General features: G+C 43.3%; 1 protein-coding gene across 1 annotated transcript; it reads right to left on the minus strand.

Annotated features, from left to right (window-relative positions):
* Positions 1-9,059: 9,059 nt before the first annotated feature.
* LOC142250545 (cis-aconitate decarboxylase-like) lies at positions 9,060-19,921 on the minus strand. Its single transcript, XM_075322722.1, has 6 exons — positions 19,848-19,921; positions 17,460-17,514; positions 17,053-17,240; positions 11,983-12,087; positions 10,705-10,910; positions 9,060-10,510 (listed from the first exon to the last, which is right to left on the minus strand). The coding sequence occupies exons 1-6, from the start codon at positions 19,866-19,868 to the stop codon at positions 9,589-9,591; spliced, it is 1,497 nt and encodes a 498-aa protein (XP_075178837.1). The 5' UTR covers positions 19,869-19,921; the 3' UTR covers positions 9,060-9,588.
* Between the last annotated feature and the right edge of the window lie 3,378 nt (positions 19,922-23,299).

Below are 23,299 nucleotides of genomic sequence, written 5' to 3' on the forward strand. Positions count from 1 at the left end.
AGGCTAATCAATGTCACAGGTACATCATTCCCTGCTATACGCGCTGAACCGCACATCTAAACCGCATGTCATCCACAGAAAACCTTGATCTGACAGCCTTAAAACTGCATTAAGGTAAATGCCCATAAAGATATTGCTAACACCAGTTCATACCAAAGTATTGCAGTCTATATATATATATACATGCACATATGCAGTTCCCTGATTATATTGCTGAAACCAGCAGAGAAGACAGTTAATATCATATAGTTGCTGCTATCAGGATTGTCGGTACTTAGTGTTCTATCAGCAATATCATAAACCCAAAATCATTCATATAATTTTTATAACAATTCACATATATATGTCACATGTATGAATATAGCTGTTATTCAATGAATGAATGAATGAATGAATGAGTAGATGAATAAATGAATAAATGGATGGAGAGGTCTAGACTTTACAAATATTACCTTAGTGAATCATCACTTCTTAATATGTAAAGTCATTAACCCATAAAACTCCGACAATCGTGACATGCAACCATATTATCCTTATATTACATCACGCAGGAATAATTGTAATAAACCCACAGGGCAAGTTGTGAAAATCATGTAAATCACCCCCTTATTTACATTGACAGTGACTCAGCCCAAAGGGGGAAGAGAAAAGAGTCATAAATGCAAACTACCGGGACACCCACAGGTCGCTCCTGCAGTAGCCACCCAATGGGCAATCACCAGAGAGTGCAAAAATGGCCTCAATACCTCACACCACAAGCCAGGGCAACAGCAGTGCTCTAAATATTAATCATATTGATATAAGTCTATTTCCAACAAATAAACCAATAAATAATATTCTGGATAAATAAATATATAAATACATATAAGGAATCCCATCAATTTATTGTCGCAAGAGGGTAGTTTTAAACCAAAAATTGCCTCACAAAAAGTATTTTTTCTCCCAAAGAGTTGAATACAGCCACATTCTTTTTCTCTTTTATTATTATTTTTGACGGAAGATTTCTCATCTATTATTCACCACTGATGCCTTGTTGATAAGAATTGGTTTAGAACGGACCTAATATTAGAGAATTATCTGAAAGCAAACACAAAAATGGAATTATGAACTTAAAAACAACAACTGAATTAAAATCACCCACCCATAAAAAGACTACCAGAATCTTTAGTTTTTTAGCTATGCAAGAGAAAATTAGGACAACCCTTGAACTGCACAATATTGGGTTTCCTACACTAATCCTATGAAAATCAACTACAGGGATGAGATTTTTATTAATTTTTGACTTCACATGTTTATTTAATTCCCAAGAAAGGATCCATATCCATGGCTTTCATTTAACCCTTGTGGGAACATGGAGCCAAGGTAATAGATCCATTTACACTCAACCCTGGCTAGAGCCTGACCAATATTCCCTCCCCTTGGTCCAAGGCTGACCTGGTCAATGGCTGTAAATTTCAGACCATTGGGATTGCATTGGTGGAATGTTTTGAAATGCCTTGGTATGCTTTTCAAGAGAGTATCATCCTCACTGGTTTTTGCATTTTTGATATCTCTTAGATGCTCCAGGACTCGTACTTTCATTTCACGCGTCGTAAGGCCCACGTACATTTTTGGACATGGGCATTCAGCCACGTATACAATTCCCGTGGATGAACAGGTCAAAGTTTTGCGGATGTCATATACCACAGATCTATCAAAATTCCGAAAAGTTTTTGCCTTAGTACAATTGCCACACGCCTTGCAAAGACCACATGGGAAAAAACCTCACAAGGCGGTATTAGATTTTTTATGACTTTGTTTTTTCTCATAGTGGCTATGTACAAGCAAATCTCTCAAATTTTTCGAGCGTCTAGCCACAATCGATGGCTTTGTGGGAATATAATTTTTCAATATAGGATCTGTCAATAAGACACCCCAATGTTTTTCAATTATTGATCTAAAATCACTCCACTGAGAATTGTAAGTGGTGATTAGTCGGGTGATTTTGGACGAGTCCTTTTCATCACCATTTCTTTTACCAAAAAGAAGATCATCCCTCTTGGATTGGACAGCTCGTTTATAGCCACGCCTAATACATCGCCGGCTATACCCGCGGTCCTCAAATCTTCGAGCTATATCCGTGGCCTGTCTGTGAAAATCATTATCTTGTGTGCATATTCTCCTGGCTCTAAGAAATTGGCCAACGGGAATCCCGTTGACTGTAGCCAGGGGGTGGGACGACGTGGCATGAAGCAACGAATTTGTTGCAGTTTTCTTCCGAAACATGTCAGTCACCAAATCCCCATTCTCTAAGGCTGAAATTTTGATGTCCAAGAAATCTAATTGTTTGCCATACTTATAAGTAAGCTTGATATTGAATTTGTTTTTATTTAAGTTGGACATCAATCTTTCCAGTTCAGAAATGGGTCCAGACCACAAGAACCATATGTCGTCTATGTATCGCATCCACTCCTGGACTCCCGACATTGCTGGCAAAAAATCACCTAAAAAAATCTGACGTTCCCAAAAAACTAAAAATAAATTAGCATATGAGGGGACACATGCCGCCCCCATTGCTGTTCCTTGCTGCTGTAAATAAATCCGCCCATTAAATGTGAAAAAATTATGATATAAAATGTATTCCAGCAATGTTAACAGGAGACCAGAAGTGGATGCGTCCATGTTGCTTTCATTCAAAAACCATGATACAGCCCGCAACCCATCCTCATGCCTAATTGAGGTGTAGAGAGCCTCAACGTCAGCCGTCACCATGACCATCTCTTCCTCCAAATGAATATGATTTAACCTCTGCAATGCTGAAGTAGTATCTTTTATAAACGATGGAAGTGTTGATACTAGAGGTTTGAGGAAGTGGTCAATGGTGACGGCGACGATCTCACTCAGGCTGCCATTACCCGAAATTATCGGTCTCCCTGGTGGGTCAAGCGGATCTTTGTGAATCTTCGGGATTAGGTATAATGTAGGCATGCGGGGTAATAACTTCTTTATGCTGTCCAAAAAGGTCTTAGGAATTATACCTTCAAATAAGGCTCTTTCTAATATAGCTACCAATTGGTTCTGAAACTCTACAGTTGGATTCCTATCTAACACTTTATAACATTTTGAATCATTAAGCAAATGATATGCTTGTTTTTCATATAGCCGACAAGGCCAGACAACTAAGTTGCCGCCCTTGTCGGCGGGTTTAAATAGGACATCATCCAGCTGTTGCAGTTGTTTAAGGGCTTCCCTTGCTTTATAATTTAAATTAGATGTCCCACTGGCTTTCGTTGCTTTAAGATTTTTGATGTCATTTATGACCAGTTTTGTAAACACCTCAGTTGCTGAACATAGGCTCAATGACGGAAAGGTTTTACTTTTTTCAAATAAATGTTTTGGGAACTTACCACTAGAAGATTCACTTTCCAATGCCAATGCCTCCAGATTTTCCAAGGCCTCCCTTTCAACTTCTGTAGTAAAAATCTCCTGGTTGCTTGATTTATGGTGCAGGCGACGCAGGACCAGTTTTCGCGCAAATAGATTAACGTCCTTTACCGCCGTGAATTCATCTAGAAATTGAGAGGGAGAAAATGTCAAACCTCTTTCCAAGACTCGCAGCTGAATATCAGACAACGTATGCTCGGACAAATTGATTACCTTATACTGATCATATTTGTCCTTACGTTTTTTTCGTGAGTCAAAAATATCCGGATATTTATTTAATTGTTTGCTGCGTGTACGCGTTCGTTGGTAGATATCGCCTGCATCATCCAGATCACTAGAGGAGGCACAACTGTCCGATATGGAGGCAGTGGCATTGTACTCGCTGGTTTGTATAGACGGCTTCCTGAGACTATTACTTTTCTGTTGTTGCCATCTATAAATAATCTTGCTTTCATAATCTCCCATATCTCGTTGGTACTTTTTAGCTTTAAATTGGCTGATATCCAGCTCCCATTTATCTATATCTTTCTCTAGCTCATTCATATATTTGTTAAGCTGTTCCAGAGAGAGGTCTTTTTTAATCATTTGCATAAGATTTTCAATTTCTTCATCCAATTTATTAAGTGACAGTGTATTATTGTCAATGATAATTTTGATGAATTCAAGGGAACAACCCTCTGCCGCCTTGATCCATCTGTTGACCAATTCCTCATTGTGCAGTTCAAAGGAAGGAAAGAGCTGAATCCTCAACCCTCTGGGAATAATTTTTTGCATTAAATAATTATCTAGTGAAGTTTTGTTCCACCATAATTTCGTTTTCTTCTGCAAGCAAAATTTATATTGTTTGAGATTATCCTTATGATCACTGGTAGTCTTAGGTACGACTGTGGGAGCTCCTTGTTTGAACAAATTCAATATCAAGCTTACTTATAAGTATGGCAAACAATTAGATTTCTTGGACATCAAAATTTCAGCCTTAGAGAATGGGGATTTGGTGACTGACATGTTTCGGAAGAAAACTGCAACAAATTCGTTGCTTCATGCCACGTCGTCCCACCCCCTGGCTACAGTCAACGGGATTCCCGTTGGCCAATTTCTTAGAGCCAGGAGAATATGCACACAAGATAATGATTTTCACAGACAGGCCACGGATATAGCTCGAAGATTTGAGGACCGCGAGTATAGCCGGCGATGTATTAGGCGTGGCTATAAACGAGCTGTCCAATCCAAGAGGGATGATCTTCTTTTTGGTAAAAGAAATGGTGATCAAAAGGACTCGTCCAAAATCACCCGACTAATCACCACTTACAATTCTCAGTGGAGTGATTTTAGATCAATAATTGAAAAACATTGGGGTGTCTTATTGACAGATCCTATATTGAAAAATTATATTCCCACAAAGCCATCGATTGTGGCTAGACGCTCGAAAAATTTGAGAGATTTGCTTGTACATAGCCACTATGAGAAAAAACAAAGTCATAAAAAATCTAATACCGCCTTGTGGGGTTTTTTTCCCATGTGGTCTTTGCAAGGCGTGTGGCAATTGTACTAAGGCAAAAACTTTTCGGAATTTTGATAGATCTGTGGTATATGACATCCGCAAAACTTTGACCTGTTCATCCACGGGAATTGTATACGTGGCTGAATGCCCATGTCCAAAAATGTACGTGGGCCTTACGACGCGTGAAATGAAAGTACGAGTCCTGGAGCATCTAAGAGATATCAAAAATGCAAAAACCAGTGAGGATGATACTCTCTTGAAAAGCATACCAAGGCATTTCAAAACATTCCACCAATGCAATCCCAATGGTCTGAAATTTACAGCCATTGACCAGGTCAGCCTTGGACCAAGGGGAGGGAATATTGGTCAGGCTCTAGCCAGGGTTGAGTGTAAATGGATCTATTACCTTGGCTCCATGTTCCCACAAGGGTTAAATGAAAGCCATGGATATGGATCCTTTCTTGGGAATTAAATAAACATGTGAAGTCAAAAATTAATAAAAATCTCATCCCTGTAGTTGATTTTCATAGGATTAGTGTAGGAAACCCAATATTGTGCAGTTCAAGGGTTGTCCTAATTTTCTCTTGCATAGCTAAAAAACTAAAGATTCTGGTAGTCTTTTTATGGGTGGGTGATTTTAATTCAGTTGTTGTTTTTAAGTTCATAATTCCATTTTTGTGTTTGCTTTCAGATAATTCTCTAATATTAGGTCCGTTCTAAACCAATTCTTATCAACAAGGCATCAGTGGTGAATAATAGATGAGAAATCTTCCGTCAAAAATAATAATAAAAGAGAAAAAGAATGTGGCTGTATTCAACTCTTTGGGAGAAAAAATACTTTTTGTGAGGCAATTTTTGGTTTAAAACTACCCTCTTGCGACAATAAATTGATGGGATTCCTTATATGTATTTATATATTTATTTATCCAGAATATTATTTATTGGTTTATTTGTTGGAAATAGACTTATATCAATATGATTAATATTTAGAGCACTGCTGTTGCCCTGGCTTGTGGTGTGAGGTATTGAGGCCATTTTTGCACTCTCTGGTGATTGCCCATTGGGTGGCTACTGCAGGAGCGACCTGTGGGTGTCCCGGTAGTTTGCATTTATGACTCTTTTCTCTTCCTCCTTTGGGCTGAGTCACTGTCAATGTAAATAAGGGGGTGATTTACATGATTTTCACAACTTGCCCTGTGGGTTTATTACAATTATTCCTGCGTGATGTAATATAAGGATAATATGGTTGCATATCACGATTGTCGGAGTTTTATGGGTTAATGACTTTACATATTAAGAAGTGATGATTCACTAAGGTAATATTTGTAAAGTCTAGACCTCTCCATCCATTTATTCATTTATTCATCTACTCATTCATTCATTCATTCATTCATTGAATAACAGCTATATTCATACATGTGACATATATATGTGAATTGTTATAAAAATTATATGAATGTTATAAAAATTATATGAATGATTTTGGGTTTATGATATTGCTGATAGAACACTAAGTACCGACAATCCTGATAGCAGCAACTATATGATATTAACTGTCTTCTCTGCTGGTTTCAGCAATATAATCAGGGAACTGCATATGTGCATGTATATATATATATATAGACTGCAATACTTTGGTATGAACTGGTGTTAGCAATATCTTTATGGGCATTTACCTTAATGCAGTTTTAAGGCTGTCAGATCAAGGTTTTCTGTGGATGACATGCGGTTTAGATGTGCGGTTCAGCGCGTATAGCAGGGAATGATGTACCTGTGACATTGATTAGCCTTGGGGAGACAGTGATAGCGTTCACCGTGACTATAATAGTGACGTGTATCCTACACACCTCTTATGTTGTTCATTGGACACCTGCCGTAACTATAATGGTGACGTGTACCCGACACACCTCTCAAGTCGCTCATTGGACACTTCCCGTAACTACAATGGTGACGTGTACTTTACACACCTCTCATGTTGTTCATTGGACACTTGCCACACACCCACTTTTTTCCTTATTGGTTGCGGACTGATATATTAGCAGCAACTTTCTCCCTACCCGACATGCCCCTCTTGAAAAAGCTGGCGCGAAACGTACGTCGGGGAAAGGAGAGAGTCATCCACTGCTCAGGTATTCATTAGAGTTTGGTTTATGCTCAATCACAAGCATTGCCGATTGCGGTGGAAGAGTGATGTTATGTTATGTATGCGATTCGCATGATGCTGTATGATATTGTCAGGCACTCCTCGTGAATTCTATATTGTCAGGGCCATACCAACTGCAACCTTTTGCGGTCTCAGGCTGACGGAATTGATCAGCCAGCTGATGGGTGGAGATCCGATTCACTATAGGTGGCACGGCAATTTCTCCCCCATTCTGCTGGTTTCACCCCCTGATATAGTGTGAGCTTGTAGTGAGTTATGGCCACATAGATCATAGCCGTGTGCGGTTTAGCTGGCTAAGAATTGATTAGTCGGCTGTGTGGTAGAGGCGTGTCATTAGTACATATGCCTAAGTTTAGGTTCATTTGCAAAATGCTATCTGCTTAACCGCTGATATTGGGATTTTCTGTGCCATTGAGATTCTATTAAAATTAAAAAATACATATATGAGATTTATTTGATATGGCACAGTGACCCTGCCTCTAAACCGCTGGGCCTTATGTTCCTGATATATGTCTGTATTTATTAAAAACAAGAATTCGTTTTTTTTGTGCATGTATTCATTACTTCCCATATGTGAAACTTGGCTGCCTTTCTATAATTTATAAACGAATTAATCGGTTGACATTGATTTTTTCTGACAAAATGGAGATTTTCAGAGAGTAATTCAGATGTACAATAAGAGTAAAAATAACAAAATAAATATGCGTATATGTATTTTCTGTAGATAGGTAAAGATACATTTTACAGTCATTTGCCTTTTGAATCTCTATATAAATCTGTATAAAAATTTCCTAAGAAATAACCAAGATGGAGATATACTCCTAAGACAGCCAATTAATTAAATCTGGGAACGACGTATAGTAAGAGTACATCGTTTTGATGATGAATTATCGCATCATGTAAAAAAAATTTTTTTGCCTAAATGTTCAATAAGATTTTTAATGCCAAACTTTTTTCAACCTGAGACAGGTTTTTGGATGTAACATGATCTCCTTTGTGGTGTGGTTTATGTTTGAATAAAAAATGATGGAATAAAAATATTTTGAATTTATTCTATGATATTTTCATTATTTATTAGCGTTGTTTCAATATACCCAGGTTGTTTACCTAATGGTGCCTCTCGTGTTTTGTGTCAATTCTGGTACTGTATTTATGTAGTAACCTCTGTTCTGTTTCCATATCTATGTAGTAGGCTCAGTTCTGGTACTGTATTTATGTAGTAACCTCTGTTCTGTTTCCATATCTATTTTCCAGCCACCATTATCTTGAAAGACAGTTACCTCTGCTGCTTTATTGTGGCGGCCAGAGATAACCAGGCTAAAGGTGGGTTGACATAACTCAAGGGCCACTGCTTTGTGATTGCTTCAAGACCAAACTTTGCCATTCAGCCATCCACTGATGATAGTATCACGTTTTGGGCCTTTTTTACTTCATATCGGCCAGAACGAGTTGATCAAGGAATGAATTCTGACTTAAGACAAGTTTGAAAGGAAAATGCCAGAACATCTGTACATGAGCTGAATCTCAAGAGAATGTGCGTCATGTAGCAAGAAAATGACCACAAAACACAAGTCACTCTACTAATGAATAAAGAAAAAGTTAAAGTTTTAGAATGTCCAAATCAAACGTCCTGACTTTAAAGGGACTCTGCACAGAATGACTGTTTAAACCAAGTACAGGCGCTCGGTGCGTCATGGCATGGCAAGCATTTACGTGCACCTTCCCTCCTGCTTTTTTCCCCAATTATTCTATTACCGGTTATGTTGTAAATTTGCCCCCTGTGTGGGGGATTTAATGCATTTTCTCTTGTAAAGGTGCATCACAACATCTCATTAAACTTTTATGATATCAAAAATATATTTTCTAAAGGCCTGTGATAAAGAATGCAAGCTGGATATTAAATACTGTTTGATGAAAATTTATTAAATAACTTACAAATAATATACAAAATAAAAAACATCATTGTAGATACTTTCATCAAGTTTTATATACAAAGAAAGGAGAAACTTGTGATCGGGTCACAGAAGCAGAATTCACCAACTTTCCAGACTGGACATAAGTTGCTGAATCATTTATCTAATTCCGTTAATCAGATAATCCATACATGATTAGTTACTGTACAAATAATACAAATTGTGATATTTTATTACCGAAGCCACAACACTGTGCTGGATCCATATGATGAGAGATCTCAGCGGTGATCAGCCGGCCCCATTGACTTAGGGTTTGTGCACACGGCGCACACATAAATCACATATCTTTCTATGACAGATGTTGTCTTGTAAACCCAATCTGACGGCTATCCTGTCTCCGATGAACACACAGACACTTCACTTACAAAATATAAATATACATAAATATTCACATCCAAACTAAGACTTATTGAACATACATTGACCATCATTGGTCACCGCTGGATTGGGCAGATTACAGGAATCTTTGTAAACATCTGAATTCAGTCTTTTCTTTTCAGCTCTAAAATAAGAACCATTTTCTGAAGTTACTGGAGCAGGAGGGGTAACTGTGAGCTATCGGAGATACTCTCTAGATTCTCTACCATCTGGATTACCCCCTGAATTTGGTCTTTCTGTAGGATGTCACCAGCATTGGACATGAATTTCTTCAGTAGAGATTCTCGGCTCAAAGGTTTCCTCCAGTGCCCATAAAAAGTGTCACATTTTCCAATAATCACATCTCCATTTTTCAGCAGCAAGGCCACTTCTCCATACATCTTATCAAAGTTGGCCTCATTGTCTTGTGGGTGCTCCACTACCACTTTGCTCAGGAGATTATGGATTTCCTTACGAAACATTTTATCTTCATGGAAAGACTTAATGTTGACTTCCCCATCCAGTAGAGCTGTACAGGCATTGAACTGGAAGGAGTGACGAGCCTGATGCTCGGAGTCAGGGAAGGGTCTGTTGATGTATTTGGAGACTGGAATTCTAAGAACAATAGTCTGAATGGCAGATGGGTCAAATGAACCATATTGCTCTTCAAACCTGTTCCTCACTGAGACAGAAGCGTCAGCGATCCAGTGCATTCCTAAATGTGCTGGAAAGGACTTGAAAGCAATGTCTTGCGTCTCAAGAAGAAATTCATACTGATTTCCAGGTGAAGCAAGAGCTTTAGGCTGATAGTCACCATAAAAAGCACTAAAACCAGAGCATCCGGGCACATCATCAAGTATGAGAGAGTTGGCCTCCATACCATTAGCAGCCAGAATGGCAGCTTCTAGCCCTAATCTAGTTGCATTGCCGATGTGTAATGGCTTGGCTAGAGTGGCAGCATTTGCCATTGGAGCACCCGCGAGAGAGGCTGCGATTGCCAAGGCATGGGTACATTGGTCTTTGTCTAAAGAAAGAAGTTTGGCTGAAGCTGCTGCACTTCCCATGGTGCCAACGACAGAGGGTGGGTGAAATCTGTAAAAAAGAAAACATTTCATGAACTAATTCTAATAAATTATACAATGTAACATAATTTTCTTAACCCTAGAACGCATACCTGGGGCCTCGAAGGCCTGATAGGTTACTTGTTTTGTATGGTAGATTTCTATGGTTGCGTGTTCTAGGGTTAAGCAATGGTCACTATGCGCTCTATAGAGATAACTACTCACTTTTTAGGAATATTCTTTGCTTCACTAGAGAAACCCATCAGTCTTCCTTGAATTTCAATCCCTACATTGAACGCTGTCAGGAGATCTTCACCACTGACTCTTCTGTCATGTGAAAGCATCTGAGACAGTGCCAGAATGGCAGGAAGCACAGCGCCTGATGGGTGGGTGGCAGGGTGCCATGTATCGTCAAAGTCCATAGAGTGCACCTGTGTGAATAGACAGATTATCTATATAAGCCTTCTTTTGTGTTATGATTAAAGTGGTTGTCCAGTCTGGTGATAAAGTTTGCAGTCACTCTAGATGATTGCAGACTTCTGAACTCTTAGGGGTACGGTACTTTGCACACTACGACATTGCATCTGCGATGTCGGTGGGGTTAAATCGAAAGTGATGCACATCCGGCGTCGCTGTCGACATCGGAGTGTGTAAATCGTTTTTGATACGATTAACGAGCACAAAAGCGTCGAAATCGTATCATCGGTGTAGCATCGGTCATTTCCATAATTTCGGAAAGACCAATGTGACGATGTTGTTCCTCGTTCCTGCGGCAGCACACATCGCTGTGTGTGAAGCCGCAGGAGCGAGGAACATCACCTTACCTACGTCATGGCTGCAATGAGGAAGGAAGTAGGTGGGCGGGGTCCCGCTCATCTCCGCCCCCTGCTTCTATTGGCCGCCTGCCATGTGACGTCGCTGTGACGCCGCACGACCCGCCCCCTTAGGAAGGAGGCGGGTCGCCGGCCAGAGCGACGTCGCAGGGCAGGTAAGTGTATGTGAAGCTGCCGTAGCGATAATGTTCGCTACGGCAGCTATCACAAGATATCGCAGCTGCGACGGGGCGGTGACTATTGCGCTCGGCATCGCTACCATCGGCTTGCGATGTCGTAGTGTGCAAAGTACCCCTTACAGCGCACACACCGCACACTATCAAGATTCTCCATTGCTGGGATCGTCATGTGACCGCAAGTTTGAGATTTGCATCCTTCTGGCCACATTCACACTAGACGTGCTCAATACAAGTGAACTGAGTGAGGCCGAGCACGTCTAGTTGGCACATAGCTGTATACTCACGGCCACATGACCATCAGCTCTCACCGGAGAATCCTGACAGTGTGCGGTGCATGTGCAGTAAGAATTCAGAAGACAACAGTCATGTAGAGTAACCGCAAACTTTTATCACAAGACAGGAGAACCTATTTATTGACAAATGATGATCAGTTAGTGCTGAATACAATCTTATATTTCCTGTTACTATGGCTCTTTATACTATATACTTACAGCGACACCATTAGCATAGGCTGCCAGGGTTGGTGAAAGCTTTAAACCTTTTTGGCCGTAGACTAAACAAAAGGCGGAATTTCCATAGGATGAGAAGTGCAGGTCCTAAAATAATCAATAACATACACAATAATATAACCAAAATAATAATTTTATGATAACTTACAAGTATTAATGGAACCTCTGACACAAAATATCAGAGCCCCGATCACATGTGTATCCCAGAACGTGGCATTAATATACCGAATACACCAATGTTCTTCAATACTTCCCCCATTATCAGTATCACTCCCTGTACACCCATATCTGGGCTCTATTCAATATAATTCAGACTCATAGTTACATAGTTACATAGTTACATAGGTTGAAAAAAGACCTAGGTCCATCTAGTTCAACCTTCCTCCACCAGTTCTACATTTAGTCACTAAGTCATTTATAACCAACAATGTTTTGTGTAGTGAGGAAATCATCCAGCCCTTTTTTAAAAGCTGTTATAGTATCTGCCATTACTACCTCTTGTGGACTCACAAAAATATACTACAAGAATAATTCATGTTAAATATAGGGACCCCCATACAGCAGTATGAAAAGTCATGCTGGGCAAACTCTAGCCTAGGTTGGTCAATAAGACCATTGCACAGACTCAAACTAACAATGTCAAAATAGGAGAACAGGAGTCAAAAGGTGCCAATAAAGTAAATGTAATTTTATTAGTTATAATCATAAATGTGCAAACAGCAAAGAAGAGGATAAAATCACAGAGGGGTGTGAAGATGCATAGTCAGGATCAACAAAGTAAATGATAATAAGGAATGGCCAGTTGTAATAACATGAATAAAGCAGAAGGGGGATATCAAGGCAAGCACAATAGAAAAAATACATATAAAGTGCATGTGCATAGATACATGTAATAGCCTGCTCAGGCACCCCCAATGCATAAATATGACATTATTCAATCCAATAAATGTTACAATAAATACAGAATAAAGTGGCCAATGCGTATTAAAGTGGCCAGTGCATGATCCTGAGAACGCAAAGAAGAGGCTCCCCCATACCCCACCAACGTACGTTTCGCCTATGTGAGCACCGTGCTCAGATTCGGCTTCCTCAGGGAGGGAGAAGGCAGCGCCATGCTCGTTGCAGCCCGGGGGTTTTTGTTATAGAGCGCGCACATGCTTCCGCATACGTCACATCCTCAGGTGACGCGCGCGCACGTCGGCAGCGTCCCGATAGGGGCGGGCCAGCCGTCGGGCGGCAACGCGCACGCGCGGGAGCAGGGACGCGTCATCCCACTCCCGCGAGAGCGCGGCAACCATAGTGACGGCAAGCACGCCCACAGCAGGAGGAAACAGACGTGCCGCGCGTACGGAGGTAAGTGACCATGTGAACACAGGACCAAAGAGGAATACACAACCCAAACAGTAACAATAACAGTGTAGAGAATAAAAGAACAATACAAGTAATAGATCCGATGTCCTCATATGCTTGATTATCGTTAGGTACAACGTATCCGGGGTGGTAAAAAGGTCCAAGGAGGGGAAGGTAATAGTCCAAAGACGGAATACTGGAAAAATGTACATAAAAAGCATAAAGGTTAATGGACGCATAAGATGCGTGCGCTATATGGTGCAACAAAACTAAGCATAGCGTATAGAAGAGAGAAAGGGAAAGCACAACAAGAATAAAAAATGGTTAAAAAATAGAATATAAAAAACACACAAACCCTAAAAGATAAAATTAAGGTAAATCCTGGTGATGATGAGATGGAAGGTCATGCATGTCAGAGGAAAGGGGCGAAACTCATTGTTTCGTTGAGTCCCTTTGGGACCAGCGTATCCAGGCGGTGGATCCAACGGGCCTCACATTGAGCAAGTGTCTTTTTAAGGTTACCACCCCTGGACCCGCTGCTCACCATGTCAATGCCCCTCACCTCCAACAATGCAGAATTGCAGTTGTGATGGATCTTGAAGTGCCGAGGCAACGTTTTAAGCAATGTGATGTCCATAACAGATTTCGCTGCCTCAATGTCACGAACATGCTCCCTGACCCTAATGCGGAGCTCACGGGAAGTGAGCCCCACATAGATCAGGGAGCATGGGCACACAGCAAAGTATACCACATGTGTAGATCCACATGTGATATATTTCCTGATTTGAAATGTCTGAGCCCTGTCAGACGAAAAAAACGTCATGCATCGGACCACGTTTCTGCAGGCCATGCAGTGGCCACACTTATAGCAGCCCACAGTTGGACCTCTAGAGCCAAATGGGTTGCGAACAGGGGGAACATAGTGGCTAGCCACTAAAATGTCCCGCAGATTTTTAGCCCGGCGTGCTGCAACCAGCGGAGCACGCGGTAGGAAGTCCGAGAGCACAGGATCCGATAAAAGCACCGGCCAGTGCTTATTCAGAATACCTCTCACGGTGCTCCATTCATGGTTGAAGGTACCAATGAAGCGCAATTCGGGCTCTGAGGGACCCTCCCTGGACTTATATGAGAGCAACTGAGGTCTAGGGGTGTTCCTAGCACGAAGGTAACCCTTTTTGATAGCCCGATTGCTGTAGCCTCGGTCCCGGAAACGACACTGGAGATCAGCAGACTGTTGTTCGAAGGCAATGTCCGACGAGCAGATCCGCCTCATCCTGAGGAACTGACCAGTAGGCACAGCTCGGATGGTGGAGGGGGTATGTGCAGAGGAAGCATGCAGCAGTGCGTTGACTGACGTTTCTTTCCTATGGACGTCGGTCTGAATGGTTCGTTCAGAACCGACGGAGATTTTAATGTCCAGAAAGTCAACGCAACTGCTGCTATGCTTATGCGTTAATTTAATGTTGAAGATGTTATTATTAAGTTCCCCCATAAATGTCTCGAGCTGCTCCACAGTGCCCTGCCAGAAAATTAAAATATCGTCGATATACCTTAGCCAGCACTGCACATGGGCGCCAGCCCCCGCACCATCGTCACCAAAAACCAACCTCTCCCAGAATCCTAAAAAGAGGTTGGCGTACGAAGGCGCGCAGGCCGCGCCCATCGCAGTGCCGCGCCCCTGAAGGTAATACCGATCATTAAAAATAAAAAAATTATGGGTGAGGGCAAAGTGGAGCAACTCGAGGATGAAATCCCCCATCCTACCGCACCGACTGTCCATCCCCAGGAAGAAACGGACCGCTGCCAGACCGTCCACATGTCGGATGCATGTGTACAGACTCTCCACATCGACAGTGACCAACAATACATCATTTTCCACAAAGATGCCGTCAATCCTGTTAAGGACGTCCGTCGTGTCCTTAACATACGAGGGGAGTGTCTCGACCAAAGGTTTAAGGTAGAAATCAATTAATTTACAAATGGGTTCACACAACCCCTCGATGCCGGACACGATAGGACGCCCCGGAGAATTGACGGGATCCCTGTGGATTTTTGGTAGAAAATACAAAGTCGGAATTTTAGGTGTCTTGTTGGAGAGTCCGTCACACATCCTCTGGTCTATGATGCCTTTCTCCAGTGCCGCCTCCAGAATACGACATTTCAAATCAGGAAATATATCACATGTGGATCTACACATGTGGTATACTTTGCTGTGTGCCCATGCTCCCTGATCTATGTGGGGCTCACTTCCCGTGAGCTCCGCATTAGGGTCAGGGAGCATGTTCGTGACATTGAGGCAGCGAAATCTGTTATGGACATCACATTGCTTAAAACGTTGCCTCGGCACTTCAAGATCCATCACAACTGCAATTCTGCATTGTTGGAGGTGAGGGGCATTGACATGGTGAGCAGCGGGTCCAGGGGTGGTAACCTTAAAAAGACACTTGCCCAATGTGAGGCCCGTTGGATCCACCGCCTGGATACGCTGGTCCCAAAGGGACTCAACGAAACAATGAGTTTCGCCCCTTTCCTCTGACATGCATGACCTTCCATCTCATCATCACCAGGATTTACCTTAATTTTATCTTTTAGGGTTTGTGTGTTTTTTATATTCTATTTTTTAACCATTTTTTATTCTTGTTGTGCTTTCCCTTTCTCTCTTCTATACGCTATGCTTAGTTTTGTTGCACCATATAGCGCACGCATCTTATGCGTCCATTAACCTTTATGCTTTTTATGTACATTTTTCCAGTATTCCGTCTTTGGACTATTACCTTCCCCTCCTTGGACCTTTTTACCACCCCGGATACGTTGTACCTAACGATAATCAAGCATATGAGGACATCGGATCTGTTACTTGTATTGTTCTTTTATTCTCTACACTGTTATTGTTACTGTTTGGGTTGTGTATTCCTCTTTGGTCCTGTGTTTACATGGTCACTTACCTCCGTACGCACGGCACGTCTGTTTCCTCCTGCTGTGGGCGTGCTTGCCGTCGCTATGGTTGCCGCGCTCTCGCGGGAGTGGGATGACGCGTCCCTGCTCCCGCGCGTGCGCGTTGCCGCCCGGCGGCTGGCCCGCCCCTATCGGGATGCTGCCGACGTGCGCGCGCGTCACCTGAGGATGTGACGTATGCGGAAGCATGTGCGCGCTCTATAACAAAAACCCCCGGGCTGCAACGAGCATGGCGCTGCCTTCTCCCTCCCTGAGGAAGCCGAATCTGAGCACGGTGCTCACATAGGCGAAACGTACGTTGGTGGGGTATGGGGGAGCCTCTTCTTTGCGTTCTCAGGATCATGCACTGGCCACTTTAATACGCATTGGCCACTTTATTCTGTATTTATTGTAACATTTATTGGATTGAATCATGTCATATTTATGCATTGGGGGTGCCTGAGCAGGCTATTACATGTATCTATGCACATGCACTTTATATGTATTTTTTCTATTGTGCTTGCCTTGATATCCCCCTTCTGCTTTATTCATGTTATTACAACTGGCCATTCCTTATTATCATTTACTTTGTTGATCCTGACTATGCATCTTCACACCCCTCTGTGATTTTATCCTCTTCTTTGCTGTTTGCACATTTATGATTATAACTAATAAAATTACATTTACTTTATTGGCACCTTTTGACTCCTGTTCTCCTATTTTGACAAGAATAATCCATGTAAAGAATGGAAAATTGTGGGTATTTACCTGGCAGTATTTCACCACAATCTTAAAGACATGTGTTGTGCTGCCAACCAGTCCCACACCAATGTTGTCCAGGACCATGCGTTTACTTCTGTGACGGACGACATCAGACAGATGCTCCGGGCGGATCCCATCGATAAATGAAGCAAAACTGCTGGTTACTGTGTCTTCCAACTGGTTTCCAGTAATCACTAGAAGGAAACGTATCATTAGTAAAGTGTCCTGACCCTCTATTGTTCAGGGGATTTTACTTTGTTCTTACATTTGTTTGTTTTATCTGTGTCTGATACAACGTCTTATAAAGTCAATCTCTGCATTACTATCATTCTGGCCTCATGGTGCAAGGTCACATGAAGGTCACATTTTCAGGGGAAAGAGAGAACGTTGGGGGTAAGATGAAAAATATTTACCTTTCACTGCAGACTTGTGAAGATGTCTCGATAGTTTATGAAATTTCTCAGTTTTCTGCAAGAAAGAAACATTGTAACTAGAACATGTGTTGGAGATCACATTACTATAGAATACGCGGGATAAATCTTCTAGTATGAGACACTGACAACTGTGATTCTCTAATGTTAACTGTATGTGAACTGGGCACATATGCACTAAGTGTTGTGTTATTTCTCCGCTATTCCTCCATTATTCCTCCATTCTTCCTCCTTTATTCTCCTGTTATTCCTCTAATATTCCTCCGCTATTTGTCCCTTATTCTTCCATAATTATTTTTGTAAATGTATTAGTCCATTGAGAATTGAGTGTTACCCCAGCAGGACGCGTCTATGTCCTGTGTGACAATGGCAGCACTGAATGATCAGTATTTAGTTGTGTAGAGTGAAGTTTCAAAAGTGAAAATTGTAACAATAATCCCCAATTCCATAAAGGGAGCCTGTCATTAGATTAATGCTTCCAGAACCTCAGTCCACATGAATCAGAGCCAAACTGTGTGACTGTAGCCAGGTAAGTCTCTCTATGAAATGCTGCAGTGTTACAGAGAGAATATAGATTGAATATCCGGTTGAGGACCAGTCCGGTGCCCCCCGCCGGCTTCTACCCGCCCCGCTCCTGTTGATTGACAGGTCTTTCCCATATATGCATTTATGGAGCAGGAGAGAAGAAGTCGGGCCATTATCGACTCCTCAGGTCTCTCCTCGGCTTTTCATACTATGTTCTTCCTGAAACTTTGCAGCGTTTCCAGATATATCTGGCTGTAGTCGCACAGATGGGCTCTGATTCATGCTGCTTGTGGTTTGGGCAGAATACATCTAATAGGTTCCATTTTAAGACTGGCGTTTCTACACTTGTCTTAATGAAGGGAGCTCTGGAGTAAGATCTGACAGATTCTTAAGGAAGTGTGCGCCTCTTTAATGAGTTTGGGATATCTCTCAGCCACTATGTGCCACCAGCAGAAATGTATGCGTCGTATATTCTATTGTAAGCTGATCTGCATCTGTAGTATAAATTATGATGAATTTATTGGGCTTCTTTGCGCCCCGTCCATACCAATCTCCACTCACTTTTCAGAACGAGGATGGGCCCGGCCTTTACCAATGTAAAAATGGCAAAAGTTGCTACATTTGTGAGCACCTTCAAGTGACACAAAGTTTAACATCAGTTTTATACTATAATTTTAGGAAAATCTGCTTTCTGAATCGGCCACTAGTGTTCAGATTACTCATAAATTCACAGGAGGAATCACAGATAAATATCACAAATCAGAGATCTAAGGAAGAAACATTTCATGAGGAATAGAAGTATTTACTAACACAGGTCAGGAAAGCTGACGATCCTCTAAGGCTGTGTGCACACTGTGCGTTGAGTTTCTTGCAGTTCTAAACGCATTCTCTGGCAGAAATTGTCTTTGTCAAATTTGGTTTTGATCACAAAAATGCTAAAAATATGGTTGCGTTTTTAACAGCATTGTGCGCACACAAAAAAATATCACAATTTCCCATAGACTTTGCTTGATAATCAAAACGCATGCATTTTGGCATTAAAATGCTGCAGTTCAAAACGAAAAAAAAAAATTAAAAAACGCAAAGTGCGCACATAGCCTTACACTGTAGGGAAATAAGGCTTAGTAATGGGCTAAACTGAATTACCTATCAAATCAATGTCTTATAAACCAATTATAGGGGGAACTGCATATAGAATAGAGAGGACATCACACAATTTATATAAATCAGGTTATAGTTTAATGTCTACAATATTTTTTCAATTTTTAATGTAAAAGCAATATAATGCAATTTATTCTGTAAAATATCAGTGATTCTATATGAAAAGCAAAAGACTTATTTGTCCTAAACTGAGAAAACTGCCTGTGAGTGTAATGCTTGATCCAACCAGTAGAGGCCGCTCCATCCTCACATCACTTGTAAAATGCAGGAGATGGAAATATTTCTAAAACGTTTGAAAAGTGTTTGTAACAATTATATCAATTTGTTTTAACAAAATAAACTGTGAATATTTTGGTTAAATTGTTTAAAATATAACATGAATTTCCAAAATAAATGTACAAGAAAGAAATATAGCAAATAAATATGTAAGAGTTAAGGTCTTGTGATATCATGCTGAAAACAAAAGTGTCATGTATAAAATAATATAAATTATTAATTATTATTATTATTATTATCTTATTTTGCAAGCCTGAAATATATCCGTAGTATATCCACAGGTGGATTTCAGAAAAATAAAAATCAGTATATCTATCTATGTATACGTCTTTGCCAATGGACCAAAATGTGGGAGATAAAAGGATGTTTTAAGACAGTTAATTGAATCCTCGTATATATGTCACTTACATTGACAAGTGCAGAAAGCATCGTGACGACACTTGAGACGTCTCAGCTGGGATTTTTGATGGCTGTTTTGCTGTCTTGTGTCTTTAGTTCTGTCCAGAGATATTTATTTTGGCCATATATATATATATCTGTATTCTTACATCATTGCTATGTCAAAGGAAACAGGAGGAGCTAAGTGAAGAATCCGCCCAGGAAACAGAGAATAATTGTGGCATTTTCTGCACGATGTAAAGTGGCCGATGTCACCAGAAGCTTTTCCTCCGGGCGCGGCACTAGAATCATTATCTTGTAGGTTTCTGCTTTTCAGGTTTCTGTTCCTGCTCCAGAGTCTTGGTCTGATGTGACCATGATCTTAATGAAGTTGTATGTGATGCCTCAGGGAACGTGGCTAATTATAATGCAATAAGGATTTTCCAGCGACCTCATAAAACCTTCCTAGTAACTTACTCATCGGGTTATTCTGGATTTTACCTAAGACGTCTGTGTTATCTTAGGGACCTTTGACTTGTAAAGATCAATAAGTGAAAATTACCATTGTCTGATGAAATAATAATGAGCTGGCGAGGATCAGGAGACATACAATTTACTGTAATAATGATGCTTTTTGTCACTTTGCTTTAGAAATGACTGATCTTCCTCCTGTTCCCTCTGCCAATGACTAGCACATGGCTATTTACATAAAGTGATAAAACCCTGACGGCATCATACAATAATGTGATCAATATTTTATCCCATCTTATTCCTATCTATCATCCTGCATTATATTCCTATGTACACTTCTATCAATTCCATAACACTTCAGGACAGCATCACATGGGCAGCCAGAGCCAGATTTTCCTGCTAAAAGGATACTGTGATTATGTATTAAAGTCTTCTAAATAAGCTACCATATTATAAGTAAATGTGACGCCCTGGACTAGCCAGGTAGTCACAGAAATAACAACAAACACACCCCCTACCCTAGACAGTTACACCAGTCAAACAAAAACCCTTATTGCCTCCCTCCAGGGTCTGATGTCGACACCAGGTGGGGCGGAGCCAGGCGGTTGGCCCCACCCACCGAGGAGTTCACAGGCCTGGAGGTGGGAAAAGAAGTTAGTTAGTGTTTGGAGGTGAAAGTGAGAGGTCAGAAACTGCAAGTGTCTGGGTTGGAGCCCAGGCACTGACAGGAAGGTTGGCAGACGGTGGTTGCCGTCTGCAGGAGTTAGTGAATCTCTGCAGAGCCGTAGGACCGGGGTCGGGCGTTGGCCCGCCGGTACCAAACCAGGGAGCGGAGTGAAGCTAAGCACACAGGCAGGGCCATCGGACCTTGCTCTGGCTTGGAACCGCCGACAACAGTCAAATCCGAGTGTGACAGGAACCCCAGGGGTTTCCCAACAACCAAGACCCGACAGAAGGCAACAGTCCACACCGTGAGGATATACAGCCACCGCCATAGGCTAGAGATCCAAGGGCCAGCGCCTGCGGGCAAAATGGGCTCCTACGGCACCTATACGCCGGGGAGCGGACTACCAGTGGGCAACCACAGGAGTCAGAACATTCTAACAGGTGCAGGGAAAGACAGCCACCATCAGCCGTCCGGGGAGAGCACAACACTGCAGCCGGCTGCGGGACCCGTCCATCCAGCCGTTTGGTTTACCAGAGACTCTGTCATTGACTGCCTGAGTGAGTACACCAGTGCCATCCGGCACCGTGCCGCGCTGCCCCTGCAACCCTGCATCCCAGCCATCCAGCCTCCCCGTATCACCACCGGGCCCCGGGATCACCAACCCTACCCACAGAGGGGACAACATCCTAGCTGCTCCCTACCATCGCTCCCGGGATCCCTGTCATCAGCAGCGGTGGTGAAAATAATCACCAAGACTCGTGGGTGGCGTCACGAACTATCTCCCAAAAAAAACCACCCCCTTTTCACTCGTGGACGAGGAGCGCTGCTCGAGTCCCCGGGTCCGGCCCACCGCTCAAGCCACCGAGCAGCAGCAGAAGCCCCGGACCCGAGCGTGGTGAGCGCGTCCCCTCCGCCCGCGACAACTTGGCGTCACGAACAGGATAGAACCAGTCTGCCTACCGGTAGAAGTGCGCCTTGTAGTCCCCGCTGGCGGCGTCCGGCCAAAAAATTGAAGTTTGCCTCTGCCTCATGTAACCGAGGGTATAAAGAGCAGGGACACCAGGACTCTGTGACACATCCGGTTCCTGGAAGCACAAGCGCTGACATGTCCGCCCCGTACGGCCACGCAGAGATCCCGGAGCCCACGCCAGGAACAGCGGCGTGGGTGGATGCCCGGACCGCGCAAATGTGCTGCCGCCTGCAGGCCCAGGTCCGATTCTTGATGGAGCGGTGGGTGGCCGAAATGGAGGAGGTGGCGGCGGCCGTGCGGAGACGCGAGGTGGAGGCAGTGTTGGTGGAGCGGGTAAGCGACCCACGTTCCTGTGTCCCTGAAGGACCGGTCGCTGCGGCTGAGGGGCCCGGTCTGCGCCCACTCACCAGGCTGGCTCCCCCACCACCTGCACCGGCTGTTGCCGCCTCGCCACTAGGCTCGCTCTCCACGACACCGGCAGCGTAATCCAGTCCGTCCGCCCTGGAGGACCAGCCTGTAGGCGTTGTCCGTGAACGGCCCGTGTCCCTCCCGCTGCCATGGAAAATCCCGCGGGAAGTGCCCGTCCGCGAAAAGAAGCCGTCGGCCCCAGAAGCGGCCGCACCCGAGACTGTCCCGGCCCCGGCAGTCCGGCTACTGGAGAGGTGGAAGCCGTGAACCAGAAGGCCCAGCAGGTGAGGTCTGCTGTCCCTGCACCCCACGCCTCGGCTGAGGCTGCGCCGGGTCGTCGCTGCAAAGCAGCAGCCTAGGCCGCGTCACCGCAGAACCCCCACAAGAGATTACCGGTCGTGGCCGGTGTGGGCGAAGTCCAGCGGGGCCCGACCCGTGCGCAGCGGCATGCAAACGCCCCTTACTGGGACAGGGAGCTGAGCCAGCTGGGCCATGAAATTGCCGCTAGGGAGCAGCAGAAGGCCAAAGTGCTGGCACGCGTCATGAAGGAGAAGGACAATCTCCGCAACGCCACCTTTCGGGTGCGGAGCCTGGTGTATGAATGCCAGGTGAGGCGGTTTGATCCTCAGCGGGGATACGGCTTCGTGTATTAACCGGGCCTGGAGGCCGAGATATTCGTGGCCCGCCGAGATGTGAACTCTCACCTGCCAACCGGGCATCCTGGTCGCGATCTACAACCGGGCGACTTAGTGACTTACACCTGACATTGCGGGGAGAGGGGCTGGTTTGCCCTGGATGTCAAGCAGAGGGTAGGCCGCAGTGCCCAGAAGCGGTCCCAGTCCCCTCCCCCACCGTGCCGTCCGGATGTTGAGTTGGAGGAGGCCTACGAGGAGGGCGACCTCAAATAATGGCAGCGGTCCACCGTTGCAACCAAGTTGTCCCCGTTGGGACCCTCAGCACCTTGTT

The sequence above is a fragment of the Anomaloglossus baeobatrachus genome, chromosome 9 (genome assembly GCF_048569485.1).
Source record: "Anomaloglossus baeobatrachus isolate aAnoBae1 chromosome 9, aAnoBae1.hap1, whole genome shotgun sequence".
NCBI lineage: Eukaryota > Metazoa > Chordata > Amphibia > Anura > Aromobatidae > Anomaloglossus > Anomaloglossus baeobatrachus.